General features: G+C 51.5%; 1 protein-coding gene across 4 annotated transcripts in view; it reads left to right on the top strand.

Annotated features, from left to right (window-relative positions):
- Positions 1-8,161, top strand: part of NDST1 (N-deacetylase and N-sulfotransferase 1) — a 64,712-nt gene extending 56,551 nt beyond the window's left edge. For all 4 annotated transcript variants that reach the window (XM_045902675.3, XM_064596658.1, XM_045902681.3 and 1 more), the window contains exons 13-15: positions 398-507; positions 2,236-2,338; positions 3,102-8,161. In XM_045902675.3, coding sequence (XP_045758631.1) covers positions 398-507; positions 2,236-2,338; positions 3,102-3,221 — 333 coding nt within the window. In that variant the 3' untranslated portion in view covers positions 3,222-8,161. The remainder of the gene's footprint in view (positions 1-397; positions 508-2,235; positions 2,339-3,101) is intronic.
- Positions 8,162-15,878: the final 7,717 nt, after the last annotated feature.

Genomic DNA, 15,878 nt, shown 5'->3' with positions numbered 1-15,878 from the left:
GTGGTGATGTAGGGAGAGCCTGGTCAGAGAGGTAAGCAGGGCCAGATCACATGAGGCATTTAGGGAAACCCTTGGAGGGTTGAGGCAGGAGAGTAATGTTGGGCCAGAGGCTTAGAGGGAGGCAGAGAGGGATATGGTAGGGTTGTGAGGGGCAGGCAGGAGTGGAGCGATAGCTTCATCTCTAGGAGAGGGAAGCTGGTAGAGGGCAGGGAGTTGGACTGCAGAAGCCTGAGGCACAGGGACACCTGCCACTCGGAAGTGGAAGAGGAGGTGGAGACTATACCATGAAGAGTGCCCGGTTTGTAACCATGGCTGGTGACCAGGAGACTGGGAACCTGTTTGCCCCTGGAGGAAACACAGGTTCAGATCATCCTTCTCCCTTTTCTCTTTCCTTCAGATTCTGGTCTTGGATGGCAAACTGCTGCGAACAGAACCTGCCAAAGTGATGGACACGGTGCAGAAGTTCCTTGGGGTGACCAACACTATTGACTACCACAAAACCTTGGCGTGAGTGTTGCCTTGGCTTTTCAGCAGGGTGATTTTCTGAGCAGGCACCTGGACCAAAAAGCCAAAGGCTTGAATGATTATGGAAGAGACACAGACACATTAGAATTAGAAAGTGTGCATATTCCGGATGGCCGTTTAGCAGAAACGCTGATATTTATATGATTGGAATCATATTAATAAAGGTTATCAACTCAAGAAAAAAGGAGGTGGTGAATATGTCCTACTGTGGTCAGTCCCACCCCTGGGCTTTTCTTTTCAGTCTGTGCTGAACATTTTCAGAACATTTTATTAAAGTAAGTTAGACTAACATTAAGCAGCCCTAGTTCCCACAAAGGTTTCTTAGCATTATAATGATCATGATTTGGATATAATTTCCGGAAAAGGAAACTTCAGATATTGCCAATGGCTTATAATCCCACTCACTCAGAGCCTGGTACAGGTGCACTGAGAATGGCCTCCCAAGACAGGTAGAGGCCGGCCTGTGTGGCCGGCGCTCAGGGCTGGGGAGTGGTTGCGTGTTAACCATGTTACAGACAAGTGACTCCTGCACCTGTATGGGGTGGGGGTGGGTCTCAAGAGAGGGAGGGATAAAGTCACCTTCCCTGGTTACCTACTTGGGAAAGTCATGCAGCAAGAATGTTCCCTTCTCACTGTCTTGGAGGTTGAAGGTGAAGAAGAGAAGCGGTCCTTTACCTTGAGGCAGACAGGAGCAGCACCTAAGGATGTTGTGCTGTTGGCATCAGAGATGCCTGGGTTAGGAGACCCATTACTTCTTTAGCTGTGTGACCTTGGACAAGAGTCTTAGCGCCTCACTTTCCTCATCTGTAAATTGGGAATAAAGGTTTTGACTCCTAGACCTCCCGAGGGTCACTGTGTTGCATGAAGCATGCATGTGGAGCTCTTAGCTCAGCACCTGGCACGTACTGATGCTCAAAGATCGTCTTCATCATCATCATCATCCTCCTCTTCTTCTTCCTTTATGCCTACCCTTCAGAAGTCCCTGTCTCCCACACCTGCCAAATGTGAATTCCGTTTTCCGGCTGTCCTCATGCCGAAGCAGCTCCTAATGGTTCCAGATCTGGGGTTGAGTTCTGATGCCAGCGTGCCTCCCCTCCCCTTGGCAGCTTCAGATATCATCTCCCTCCCCCACCAGAAACCTTTGAAGGCCCAGCATGACTTCAAATCCTGAAGGCAGTCGTGCTCTGTCATTCCTGAAGTTTACTCCAAAAGCCAAAACTTTCCAGTGATGGACATGCTTAAGCACAACTGCAGATACTGCATTTCTTGAAAAATAGACAATTTATAAAGACACACACCCAAAAACCCCCACTAAACTTTTTCTTCCCTGTTGGGTTCTTGGGTAAAAAAAGTTGCTCAGCCCTGAGGAGGAGAGTGCTTAGGAAAGGTTTCCCCACGTCCTGAAGGACGGCACGTGATCCTGCTCTGGGTTGCTTGCTGGAGGGACTTGGGCCGCCCCGCCTGGACTCAGAGCACGTGAGCTGCTTTCTGCTGGGAAGAAGGGGGCAGGCGTGTTCATTGTAGCCCAGGGCCAGCAGAAGCAAACCCCAGCCCCACACATCTGTCTATCTGTGGGTTCCAGAGTGTGCTTAGGTGAGTGGGTTTCATGGCCTAGGCTCTGCCACTCCTGGGGTCTGTGACCATTGCCTTAAGGTGGGAAGGGGATGGGCTGGGCCAGCTCCCATCCATAGGCTTTCCCCACCTCCACAGGTTTGATCCAAAGAAAGGATTTTGGTGCCAACTGCTCGAAGGAGGAAAAACCAAGTGTCTGGGCAAAAGCAAGGGCCGGAAATACCCAGAGATGGACCTGGATGTAAGTGGGCACGCTGCCTGTGGCGGCTGGGTCACTGCGGGGGTCCCTGGCTGGCGGGGGTCCCCTCTCCCCTTTACCCTGCACTCAGCACCTTAACGGCCTTGGCCTTTCTTGGGTGGTGTTCTTACAAGGAGGAAGTCGAAGCTGGGACATGGTGGGTTAGAATAGATTTAGTCCAGCGAGAATTTATAACCTTCTGCCTAGGGCTGAGCTCTGTGGGCTTTGAGGATGGATGAGACGTGTTCTTTGCCTTCAAGGGACTCCTAGTCTGGGAGGGAAATAAGTCCCACACACCCCAGTAAGAATACGAGGCAGGACGCGCTTCATGCAGTCAGAGAGCTGCACACAAGTGCTAGGGGATTTCGGAACCAGAGATGCTACTGAAAGGGACCCCGGAGGGGATGGGCTCTGGGGCTGGGCCTGCGGGGAGCAGGCAGCATTTGGCCCGACGCATGGACGGATAGGCGTTCTTGTGGCAGAGAATGGCACGTCCAAAGGACGAAGGGCAAAGGTCACACGCCGTGACTTTCAGTCGTCCTGATTTTAATTAATTCCTTCTTTTCTCCCAGTCACAAGAATTTTGACCTTGTGTACTATGTTTTGGTGTCCTGCCATCTAGCTTTCTTTTGGAGGCTACCAAGGAAGATGGTGAATAAATGATAGGAGTGTGGGTTGACACTGACCGAGTGGTGGGTTTACAGAGGGGAGGGGTCCCTCTGGAATCAGCACATCCCTGAGCTCTGAACTCTCCTTCCTGTTCCAGTCCCGCGCCTTCCTAAAGGACTATTATCGGGACCACAACATCGAGCTCTCCAAACTGCTGTACAAGATGGGCCAGACACTGCCCACCTGGCTCCGAGAGGACCTCCAGAACACCAGGTAGCCACGGCCACCACAGCCAGACTGAACGTATGTGATGGCCTGGACGGCCTGCCGCATGCTGAGCCAGACTGACCTGCAGAGTGGGGAGCTGGGCCTGGGCTGGCCAGGCACATCTGAGCAATACTCAGCTGAGGCCCAGGCAGGACCGGGAGAAGAGCCCAGGCAGGTCCGCAAGCGCCTCGGAGCGTCCAGTGCTGGGTCTGTGGCCTCCAGGACCTCCCTAGCCACCAGAGGTCCATTCTGGTCACGGCCTTCCGTGGGGAGGCCACTCCCTGTTGGTGGAAGGCCACTTCCTGGTGAGAGGGAGTCCGTGAGACTTCCTCTTCTGTCCCTCACTGTGTTCTACCAACCATGCCCTCCCCTTCATCCCATCACTCCCTGCGACGGCAGGGTCTCCCCTCAGTATTAGCTGCCATATTTTCCCTGTCCTCCAGACAATAGGGAGAAGAGCCCAGCAGGGCCTTTTGCCAAACAGGGGAGAGAGACTGGATGCTTCCCTCACTGATTTGAGCCAGGCACTTCAGAGGGGTTAGCTGGGTACCCAGAGTCACTGGGCTGGATGTGGGGGTGGCCACCTCAAGAGAACTCTGAATCTCTACACACATTCTGGTTAATACCTTCACATCTCACTTTCCCTTTTGGGGAAAGAATCGCTGATTCCTACAATATCCACCCAGTCCTCAGGGCCTCCGTCAGGACCCTGGGGCACTGTCATGCCATTTGGACCCAGAGACCCAGGCCTCCCTCCCCCTGCTCCTCACCCTGGGATATGACATGTGGTATTTCCTGTGGTAAAAGACTGAGGCGGTTCAGGAGTCTGCCAGTATACATGTCCCAATGTACATATGTTGTCCCCACGCCCAGCCCCAACCTTCGCCCCTGGCAGACACTGGGCAGCATGGGTAAGACTGCCATCCACAGCTTTGCCCCAGCTACCTGTGGCCAAGGGCTCCTAGAGACCCCCTTAGCCCCACCCCCCAAATACTAAGAAGCTAAAGTATTTTAATATTTTGTTTTTTTTTCTTGGTGCCAGAGTTTATACCCTGGGTGCTGGGGTTGCACTGTGTTATATATATATGTAATGTGTATATATATATATTATATTTTTTTTGGTTGGGTTTGTTTTTAATTCAGTCGTACAAAATGGTGGCAAGCCCCAGTGTCCTATCTCAGTGCTAGAGAATGAGGTGGAAGGGAGGGGAGGGCATGTCTTCGTGTGTCCGGGCCTCGGGGAGACAGTGTGGAGGTGCCCCTTGGAGAGGTCTCTGTTCCCTCCCCAAGTGTCGCGGCTGCCCTGGGGCTACTGCAGCTGGACAGAGATGTGAGAGGCACAGGGAGGACCTACTCTCTCCAGGACACCTGGTTTCATGAAGTGCAGTGACCCTGGAGGAATTTTGGCCAAAGGAAACAGCAAGGCTGGGGTGGGAGGCCATGGGGCTGAAGGCCAGCCTGTCCCCTCCCCCCTCACATGGTGCTAGGTTGGGAGCTGCCCTGGGAGCTGGGCTGCCCGCCGGGACCCACAGAACTGTCTCCAGGCCCCCTGTAGACCACAGGATCTTGGGGCTGTTTTCTGGTTAGGGTCTGCTCCTACCCCCTTCTTTAACAATGTGAAGTGACTAAGGCTGGGCGCCTCTCCCCAGCCCCTCCCACTGCCAGTTCAGCTTCCAACTGACATCCAGAAAACCCTTTCTGGAGAGCCTTGTCTCGTTCAGAAGACTCTAGCATCTTGGGGGCTGGAAGGGTCTTTCAGTGGGTTTGGAAACAGGTCCAGAAAGGCGAGGCGGCCTCCTTGGCTGACGTCTCAGAACTGCGTGCAAGCAGGGCCGAGAATTAAACCTGAGGCTCCTGATTCTGAGTCCAGTGCTCTTCTTCCAATGCCACACTGCCTCTGAGCCCATCCTGGGGACCCTCCTCTGTGCCAGCTTCCTGTCCCTCCCTCAGTCACACCCGTGGTCATTCCAGGATAGGGGAAACCACTCCTTCCCAGCCAGGGTGCCTTTGAGCCTTCTCCGTTCCTGGTCTGCACGTGCAGTCCTGCCTTGCTCTCCCTGAGAGGTCCTCCCGCCATCTGCGGGTGGGGGTGGGGGGGCGGGTCTGTCTGACCTCTGAACCTGACCCCTTTTCTCAAGTTCTTCACCGGCAGTGGAGAAGAAAGGCAGATACTCAGCGGGACAACTGCATGTGGGTTCACTGTCTTCCGACAGAAGCCTTCCCATCATGCTTCTCATCAGGGCCTTTGAGCCTGGGAACCCAGTGTCAAGCCCGCAGGGGATGAGGAACAGAGTGGGGACAGGGTGGCGTGCCTGCTTGTACGCTCGTGAAGACTTGCCAGTGCCGTGGGGCCAGACTCGCAGAAGGGGGCGGCGACTTCCATAGGGCAAACCCCAGGCCTCGTCTCCCATCTTGTGGCGAGGGGCTCGGGCTCCATGGCGTGTGCAGACCTTTACAGCTCCCACTGCTGAGATCTACCCTCTGCGTCTGGACGCCTGCCCCCATCTCTGGGAGCTCAGAATGGCCGGTGGGCAGGCAGCTCCATTTCTCTCTGCCTCTGGCCTGAGGAAGGAGCAGGCAGGTTGGAGACCCCATGGGAGCTTGTGGGAGCAGAGGAAATAGTGGGAAATGTTGTCCAGGCCCTTCTGGAAGGCTGGGGACTTGACCTGCCACATGTTCCGAGTCTGTCTGGCCACTACTACTTCTTCCCTCCCCACTGGTGAATCTTGCTTGTGGACCCACTGCCAGGACCTGTAGATATTGGGGAGGGGGTTGGACAAATCCGTCTAGGGGCTCTCAGCTACTGAGCACACAGATCCTCCTCATGAGAGAGCAAACCAGAGGGCAGTGGGTACAGCATCTCTGCATCTTAAGTGTTCACTGATTCACTGTGTTTGGCCAGAGAGAGAGAGAGACAGAGAGAAACAGTTTAAATCATGTAGTGGACGCCGCCATCCATTCTCTCATCCCTCCCATGAGCCTTTGCCTGGGGCGGGCACAGGCGGGATGGTCACCTGTAGCTCAGGCATCCGGCACTTGGAGGATGAGTTCGAAGTTTAAAGATGGGCCTCTTGCGGGCCTGTGAGGAGAAGCAGCCAGCGCCTCTGAGGCCCAGCTGAGGGAGCAGCCATCTGTTCCCAATGGAGGACGACTCGGCTGACCCACAGACGTTGGCAGGCTCAGTAGGGAGCGGTCCCCACCAGTTTGTTAGTGAAAGAGCAAGTGAAAAGACGTTGTACCAATTATTTTATGATGAACACCTACTACCCTCCATCTAGAGTTAAAATGAACATTTTGCCACATTTGATTTCTCACTCTTTATGTATATATTTTTTCCAAATTAGTTTAAAAGTAAGTTGCAAATACCGTGAGACTTGACCAATGTGCCTCCACCTGCATCCCCTAAGAGTTAGGACATCTCCTACGTATTGGCCTGTATCACACCCAAGACAACAATCATTTCCTAAAAACATCTGCTATTCAATCTATGTTGGCTCTTCCCCCAGATAACTTTTACACCTGGTTTTGGAATCAGGATCCAGTCAAGGTGCATACATGACATCTTGTAACTGCAGTTTTTGTTCAGTCTCTTAAGTGCTGAAAAGTCCTCTCTCTGCTCGCTTTGGTTTTTTAAATGATGTTATTTCTGAGGAGAGCAGGCCTGCTGTGCTGTTGAAGTCCCACATTCTGGATCTGTGTGATCATTTCTTCATGGTGTCATGGAATATGTTCCTCTAGCCCCCGTCTTGTCAAGGGTGATTTAGGCTGTATGGATTTCTGCCTTTTGTGCTGACTTGACAACTTCACTCCAGCCTGAGATGCCCTCTACCATCCCTGTACCAAGTGCCAAACCAGCAGAAGGGCTAGGTGGCGCTCCAGGAGCTCAGGGAAGGGCAAGGAAGGCAGCCTTGCAGCTGGGCCTGGCAGTGCTGGGCCTGCTGGGAAGGAGGTGCCTCTGGTTCAGAAGAGCCTGTGCTGCCCCCTCTGATCCTGACGATGGACCACAGGGCACCGAATAACATCTCTCTCTCTCTCTCTCTCCCCCTCTCCCTCTCTCTCTCTGTTTTGTGGCCTCCTGGTTTTTACTTCCTGGAGGCCCGTGGTCTGTGTGCACTGGAACAGAGCCGGGCCCCTGGGATGCACCAGGGAAGGGCCTAACTGGGGTACTGCCCCCCCTCCCAAGCTGTGGTGTGAGGAGAAGAGCCCAGGGCTGGAGGCAGGAGATGTGAAATTTCGTCCCAACTGGGTACATTTAGTAGCTAATGCCACGGTTTTCCCCCAGGGCCTCAACTTCCCCATTTATAGGATGAGCAGATGGGGCAATGGCAGAGGTTTTCAAATGTCAAAGAAGAAAGCGGGTCTGCTCTAGTTGAAGTGAGCAGATGGAGGGCCCAGACCCCTGCCCTCAGGGCAGTGCTGGGTGCCTGGTTTGCAACCCCCGGCCAGCTGCCCCCCAACCAGACCTCGCCCTTGCCAGCTTGGACAGCCAGAGATTTGGCGGGGGCGGGGGGGGGGGGCGGAATGGGCTTTGTGAGGGGTCAATGTTAAGGGCCTGGGGAGACTCTGGCTGTGTTTTATCCTAATAAGTTCATCCCTCCCTCTTTCCTTCCTCTCTCTGGCTCTTGAGGAGAATGAAGAAGGAGAGAGTTTTCTATGACTGTGCTAGCTTTTATTATCAGCAAGAGGGCTCCTTTTGTAATTTGTGCATGAAATTCATGTCATTTCCTGGGGAGAGGAGAGGGCTGACTGGAGAGGGTGGGGGGCACGCTAGGGGAGCAGACAGGTTTCCTTCCCTTGTGGGGGTGGGGAGAGGGGGGAGAGGGGGTGCTACCCAGCTCACCTGATCAGGGCTCTCGAACCAGCCGTTTTGGGTTGTGTTAAAAGTGGGAACCTTCCTCCATTAATGTACAATCTCGAACTAACTGCTAATAAAGTGGGGTTCTATTTGTACGCACTGGTCATGTCTGTCTGTCTCTGAACTTTAAGAAAGGCCTGCAGGGGAGGGTGGGGAGAGGGAGGTTCTCAGCACAGCCAGTGTGGCCACCCCTGTATATGGTGGGGATAAGTCATCTCACTCTTGGATCCTCAGTTTCCCTCGTCTTTGAGGGGTATGGAGGAATTTGGACTCAGTGGCCGTTCCTGGAGAATTTGCTTAAAATGCAGATCCCCAGGCTGCACGTCCAGAGAGTCATCTCTGGCAGGTGTGAGGTAGGGCCCAGCCATCTGCATTTTAACCTCTTCGTGCTGAGACACCCCACTTTGGGAAACCTGGGCTTTGATTGAGGAGTCCTATGGATTCTCATTAACTCAGAGAGTCCCACTATCCGAGGAACCAAAACTTTGGTTAAAACATGTGTCTCTCTAGCCCTCCCAGCCTAATTGAGGGCTGAGCTTGAGATTTGCCTGGGAGGAGCAGAGCAGAGAGGCCCAGTCCGCTGTCTGCAACACAGGCCTTTGGACCTGCGCCCTCGGGACCCCCTGCAAAGCTTTAAAACAATGTGCATCCCTGGGCTCTCCGAAATGCACTCTTTCAGAACCTGTGGGAGTGGGACCCCGCAAAGTGCATTTTAACAAACTCCCTGATACACAGGAAGATCTGGGAACGCTGAACCAGGCCACTGAGCGCAAGGCACAGAAGGCCCAGAGGAACGTGGACAGCTGCTGAGGGGCGTGCGAGGACACAGCTGGGAACACCAACATGCCAGCCCCAATGCATGCACTTGCAGAGACCTTTACAGTTTGTCACCTGGGAGCTTGGGACGGGTCATGTGACATCACCAACACTACATGGCTGGAGGCTGCAGTAATGGGAGCAGCTCCAGAAGTTGTGATACAGAAGGGTTTCTGTGCCAGTTAGGGGGTCTGGCCACATCAGAGATTTTTGAGTTTTAAAATAGCCGGTATTTGTTTTTAAAAGAGAAAAATTGAAAACCAGGTGAAGGTAGGGGTACTCCAGTTGGAGTGGGGTCAGCGTCTGGACTCTCACCAACTAATTCCTCCTCTCTATCCCCCATATTATCTTGGAACCCTAAAACTCCTTGAAACATTGTGTGAAATTCCAGCCCAGCTGCTCTCAGAGGTCCCAAGAGTCTGCATTTCTTTTTTTTTTTTTTTTAATATTTTATTTATTTGAGACAGACAGAGAGAGAGCGCACGCAAGTCAGGGGGAAAGGCAGAGGGAGAAGCAGACTCCCCACTGAGCAGGGAGCCCAGTGCAGGATTCGATCCCGGGACTGTGGGATCATGACCTGAGCCGAAGGCAGACGCTTAACCGACTGAGCCACCCAGGCGCCCTAAGAGTCTGCATTTCTAATAGGTTGTGTGAATAAAGGCACATTAGACTCTCTTCATCCCCTAACTGAGGCGTCTACTCAAGGAATCTGGTACTCCAGGAGCAGTCTAGGCTCCTAGAAGTAGACATCTCCCTCAGAGAAGCTGTGGGTTATGGGCATAGGGCAGTGTGTTCCATAATAGCAAAATGCTGGAAACAACCTAGATGTCCATCCATGGGGGATCAGCTACATAGCTGCTAGCAGAGCGACACGGAGGTACAGGATAATGCAGTTGAAAATAATGAGCTCAGCCTTCAAGTCCTCCCAGGGAGATTTCTATGAGACTGACCTACAGTGTGACCATTTTTGGAAGGAGTGCTACATAGTGTGTATTCCTCCTGGGAGTGTAGATACATACCTCTCATACCAAACTGATAACTGGTCACTTCTGGAGGAGGGAGAAGAGACTGGGAAGAGGGCAAAGGTTCAAAGGGCACTTCAGCTTTGGTTGCAACACTTTTTAAAAAACAAAGATAGGATATTTGTACATCACTTGTGGAATGAAAGTCTTAATAAAAAATAACTAGAAATGGGTGATGCAGAAAGGGAGCTCCAGGCGCTCGGACTCGTGTAGGGATGATGCCATGAAGGCAGCACAGGTGTCCTTGACCCAGCCCTTGGGCTCCCATCAGAGCTTGGGGCCGTGAAGTGCAGCGGGGGGGGGGGGGGGGGGGGGTGTTCTTGCCTTGCCATAGCTATCCTGAGCACTCATCAAGATCCTGAGCTGAGGATCCTGACTTGCTGTGAGACCGTAGGCAAGTCTCCCCTCCCTCTCTGGCCTGCAGAGCCCAGCTCCCACATGCTAACAGATGGGGGAGTTAGAGCCCACATCATCAGAACTGGACAACCTGACATGGCATGAGACGGATTCCGCTGAACGCCTGTGAAGTTTCCGATAAAAGCGTAACATGAATCCAGCCAGCAGGTACATCTCTGTTGAGAGACAGTTTGCAAAATAACTGGCCTGAACTCTAAGAATATCACAGTCATGAAAGATAAAGGCTGAGAAATGGTTCCGAATTAAAGGAAAGTGAAGACATCTGGCAATCACATGTCCTGTGTGACCCTGGAAGGGGTCCTGGGCCAGGAAACAATCAGCTATAAAGGACGCCAGAGGGAACACTGGCAAAATGTGGAAACGGACTGTGTGGATTGGGTATGGTGTTGTATCGGTGTTAAATTTCCTCATTTTAATAATTATACTGTTATTTAAGAATATAGAATTTTTCTTAAGAAGGTCACGCTGAAGTATTTACGGGTAAAAGCGAGGAAATAGAGCTTGAATTTGGGCTTATCCTGTGCAGTCTAGGACTCGTCCAGCAAGGGGCAGTGTGACCCCAGCTTCTCACAGCTAGAGTCCCTGTGAACCTCTACACAGAAGATTGGGCTGGTGGTTAATGGTGGGGTTGGGGGGGTAATAATATTACAAGTAATAATATCAATCAGTTATATCATATGAATACTAAAAAGCATTTCTCACTGTCAGGCCGGCCCTCTGCTTGCCAAGGACTACGTCTTTTAATCCTTGCAACAACTCTCTGAGGTTAAATGTTAGTATCATTCCCATGGGATCTGAGGTTCAGAAAGGTTAAGTAACTCTGCCAGGATCACACAGCTAGGAGTCCTTGGTCTGGGAGACTCCACAGCCCGAAGCACACGGGGCTGTACTGCGCAGGTGATCGGGCATGGAGCAGGATAGGAGAATCTACCCTCCCGCATGTTCTATCTCCAACCACTGGGAACTCTGGACCCTGGGTTCCCAAACACCCACCAGCGCCAGACATGGACACTTCTTGCCTCAGAATCAACTGAGCAGATTTTTAAATTCAACTACCTGGCCGTGTTGCTCCAGATTCTGCTGCCGTGTGGAACTCTGGGAAGGACCCAGAATCTGTATTTTACCAAGTTCCCCAGGTGTTCTGTCATGTAACCAGAGGCTGGCAAGTCTCGGTCACTTCAATCCAGCATGTTTTCTTCCTGCCTTCTATAGCGCTAGGCCGTGTGCTTCCGAGGTAGAACATAGACACGGATCCCTGCCCCAGACAACCTCCCAAGAAGCACCATAAATTCCCTCTCCTTCAAGACTTCCCCCTTCCCCTCCATTATGACATTTTTGGAGGCTTATTTCCTCTGCCTGTCAAATCCGCAGCCCGTAAATCTCCCTTCGTACAGGAAGTCATCCTGGCTTGCCTCTACATACTCTCTGATCACAGATATCCATAGATGGTCATTAAAAAAAAGGGAATACAATAATACAGAATATGAAGTATGGGTTATATTGCAGATAATTTTATTACAGCATATGATTATATTATCAAATGGCATATATTGTTATTATACTACAGTTAGGTAGATGATAGGCATTTCATCCCAGGGCATACCTTTAGGCCTGATGTGGTAGAGCTAAGAAGGCCCATTTAGGGGGCGCCTGGGTGGCTCAGTCGGTTGAGCATCCGTCTCTTGATTTTGGCTCAGGTCATGATCTCAGAGTCGTGGGATTGAGCTCCATGTTGAGCTCCACATTGAGCCCCACATTGGGCTTCATACTAAGCGTGGAGTCTGCTTGTCGCTCTCCCTCTGTGTGTCCTTCCCCTGCTCACGCTCTCCTCTCTCTCAAATAAATAAATTAATTAATTAATTAAATTTAAAACAAAAAAAAGGCCCACTTAGTCTCTTGGTTCTTCTCTTTCCCATTTTACAGATAGGTAAATTGAGGCCCCAGGGCAGATAATGGGGCTCTGGTGAACTTGAAGATCCTTGGTCCCCATACCACCTATTCATGAAACTATAAGCTCACCCATGACTGAACCCCAAGTCTCTAACCACCTGGCTCATAGCAGCTTGTGGTCTAGAGAGGGGAGGCAGAGGGAAGTCCTCAGTGGCCAGCCCAGCCCCCACCCAGCCCCTAGCGTGAAGGAGGGCCAGGGCCATCTGCACAAGCTGGAGTCAGTTACCCAGCTGTTTATGGGTCTTTGCCTCTGGTGTTTATAGTTCCGCCTTCGGGTCTGCTTTGCGTCCCCACTAATTAGAACAATACTCCAGGAGGCGGCCCGGGGTGGTGGGGGACCACTGACGGGGAGCAGCGGGCTGGACCTGTGCCCTGGCTTCTGCCTTGCCTCGCTCCAACAAAGATTTTGGGCCCTTTTCAAGGACACACAAGGGACAGAAAGATGGCGTCAATTAAAATCAGGTGAGAGAACAGGCACATGGGGGAGGGGAAAAGGCTAGACAAAGGCTAAGAAATGCAGGCAAAAATTTGGGGCCAAATCCTTCCTTTCAAGAAAATACACTTTTTATTTTTTATTTTTTTATTTGTATTTATTTATTTTTATTTATTTGACAGAAAGAGAGACAGCGAGAGAGGGAACACAAGCAGGGGGAGTGGGAGAGGGAGAAGCAGACTCCCTGCTGAGCAGGGAGCCCAATGTGGGGCTCGATCCCAGGACCCTGGGATCATGACCTGAGCCAAAGGCAGACGCTTAAAGACTGAGCCACCCAGGTGCCCCGAAAATACACTTTTTTAAAAGAAAATCACAAAAATGATAGATGTCCATTGTGGAAAATTGAGAACATACAAATGAGAAGAAAATTTTTGAAACTGTATCCCACCGCTGCTCATATTTTAGGACTTTGCCCTTCTGTCTGATGTGTAAAGTTGTTTCTGTAGAAATGGGAATATCCTGACATTCTGTTTTGCAAACCCCTTTTAAATCATAGTAAGTTGTCAACATTTTTGCGTCTTACTAAACATTTTTCTACTACATCAAATGATGTCATTTCCATTTTTATTGTGATACAAGATTGTTGTGAAAGAATTGGAATCGCCAGTAGGTGCACAAACTCTGACGTGGGAGTGTCCCTCTTGATCTGGTCCCTGGGGTAACACTTCTAACTCTTTGGTGGGACGCCTTCACACGTTGTCCTGGGCACGCTGTAGAGCCTGGGTCCTAAGTTATTTAATGCTCCCCTGGCACTGGACATTGAGGTTAGGCACCCCGCCGTGGCTTGAAGTCCACAGGCAGCCAGTGTGTTCCAGGGAACCTCCTGATACCCAAAGCAGATCAGTTTCTCCCAGGAAAATCTCATCAGTGCATCACAGTGAGTGACGTCCTCAGTAACATGCTGGAAAACTCAGGAAGGAGTTCCGTGGGGCTTCTTCCTTGTGCAGTCATGTTTGTTTATATATTTTTTAATTAATACAAGTAATTTGCATTTATAGCAGAAATTTTTAAAAATACAAATAAGCCAAACTAAGAAAATGAAAATCACTCAACACAGCCATAAGCACTGCTGTAAGTAATCATCAAAGCTCATGTTTATCGGATGCTTGGACTGTGCCGGTCTCACTGCGCTAAGTACCTAGTATGTACCAGAGGACCAGGTCCTCCCCACTTGACAGATGCTGCGAGTCCAGCTTTTAGGTTTGGAGACTCATCAGTTGTCTCCCGGCTACAGGCTACAAAGTCTGCGTTTGGCCCTGGGCCTTCTAGTTTCCGAGTCTGCATCTTACCCCACAACCCTGCTCCGTTTACATATCTGCCTGGCGGCTGGTTTTCCTCTTCCAACATAATGTTTCATAATCTGCTTTTTTTTTCTGCTTAGTGATAAATGATGACCATCTTCTGGTGTCATTAAAAATTCTTCTTCATAGGCTTTAGTTTGTGAATGTACCACATTTTATTTAATAGTTGAATACATGCATTATTTTAGATTTGTAGTCTCCTAAACAAAGCCACACTGAACATTTTTGCCACGCAACTCCTGAGGATGTCCACAGTTATTTCCACAGGGCTGCTTTCTCTAACGGCCCTCCCTGACCCATCACACCAAAGGGCAAGGAGGAAAGTGTGACGGGGTTGGGTGGGGGGACGCCCAGGCATTCCCAGCTCCTGGCTGAGCTGGTGCTGCTTGAGAGGGACGGTCTGTCTATACAGAAGACAGCAGAAATGTCTTGTTCTTTAAACTGTGCTCCGAAGATGGTTTCTCAGTGGAACCACTAAAAGGTTAAGAGCTAGAAATGAGCTGCCCAGCGAATGACCCACACGTAGCCACATGAGTGCATCTCCCTTGACTTCATAGACAGTTGAATAAGAAAAGGAACAAGAGAAACCAGTCTGAAAAGGTGGCATCCCATCTCCAACAGAAAGGAGAGGAAGCATCTCCTTCCTCCACAGAGATAGATTAGATTCTGAATTTGGGCCCAATTCCAGAGAAAGTCCACGAGGCCCTAGGTCTCTGCTCCCAGAAACACCTGGGAGGATGCTCTGGAGCCCAGTGGGACAGATTGGGCATCCTGGTGCACAGAGTGCTTGGCTGGGTTTTGGAGGACTAGCTAGCTAGGGCCGGGGACGAGAGGGTTCAGGCAGGTAAAATCATGGGCAAAGCATGGAGGTGAGAAATGGAGAACCAACGGCTGCTGAGGACCTGAGGGGCCTTAGCCTGGAGAGTGGAGAATGGGGACGGCGGGTGGGGGGGGGGGGAGTGGCAGTTTAAAGAAGGAGGGGTGACGAAGCTGGAGGCTTTCACAGGGTCCATGGACCTTTGTCCAAGGTGTAAGGAGTCTGCACGTGACAGTCTGGTGGTAGGACCCGCATACTGGTCCAGTACAAAGAAACATGATGAGTTTTTTGCCTCTCCCTGACACTTCCTCCTTCCCTCCCCTCTGTTCTCAAATGCCCAGAGGCCTCTTCTCTGTGCCAGGCTCAGCCTGCTGGTGGGAGAGAGGTGGGGAGGAGGACATGGGTCCTTGGGCCCTTTGGACTGGGTCTTTGGAAGCTCTGTGGGCGGGGAAGGAGGCTGAGCAGGGACACCAGGGAGCACTGCCCCCACCAGCCCTGTCCACTGGAGACCGTCAGAAAAGCAGCTCTCGGGGCGCCTGGGTGGCTCAGTTGTTAAGCGTCTGCCTTCGGCTCAGGTCATGATCCCAGGGTCCTGGGATCGAGCCCCACATCGGGCTCCCTGCTCCGCAGGAAGCCTGCTTCTCCCTCTCCCACTCGCCCTGCTTGTGTTCCTTCTCTCGCTGTGTCTCTCTCTGTCAAATAAACAAATAAAATCTTTAAAAAAAAAAAAGAAAGAAAGAAAAGCAGCTCTCAGCTCTGTGGACGGGTGTCCTGTGCCGGCCACCCAGGCAGCAGGTGGGGGAGAAGGCAAGAGCCTGGCCTCTGAAGCAGAATCATGTGGCCTCACACCCCAGCTCAGCTCCTCCCCAGCTGTGTGGCTGCAGCCTGGTTGCTTTCCCTTTCTGAGTCATAGTTTTATTATGTGTGAAGTGGAAACATTAATAGAAGGAGGCGGAGGACGAAATAAGACGATGCACGTGACCCGCAGAGCTCAGC

This window comes from Mirounga angustirostris, unplaced genomic scaffold, assembly GCF_029215605.1.
Source record: "Mirounga angustirostris isolate CCGP_5_RB_7025 unplaced genomic scaffold, mMirAng1.0.hap1 SCAF_7, whole genome shotgun sequence".
NCBI lineage: Eukaryota > Metazoa > Chordata > Mammalia > Carnivora > Phocidae > Mirounga > Mirounga angustirostris.
Note: the sequence above shows the minus strand (reverse complement) of the source record. Positions and strands in the feature narration are given on the sequence as shown.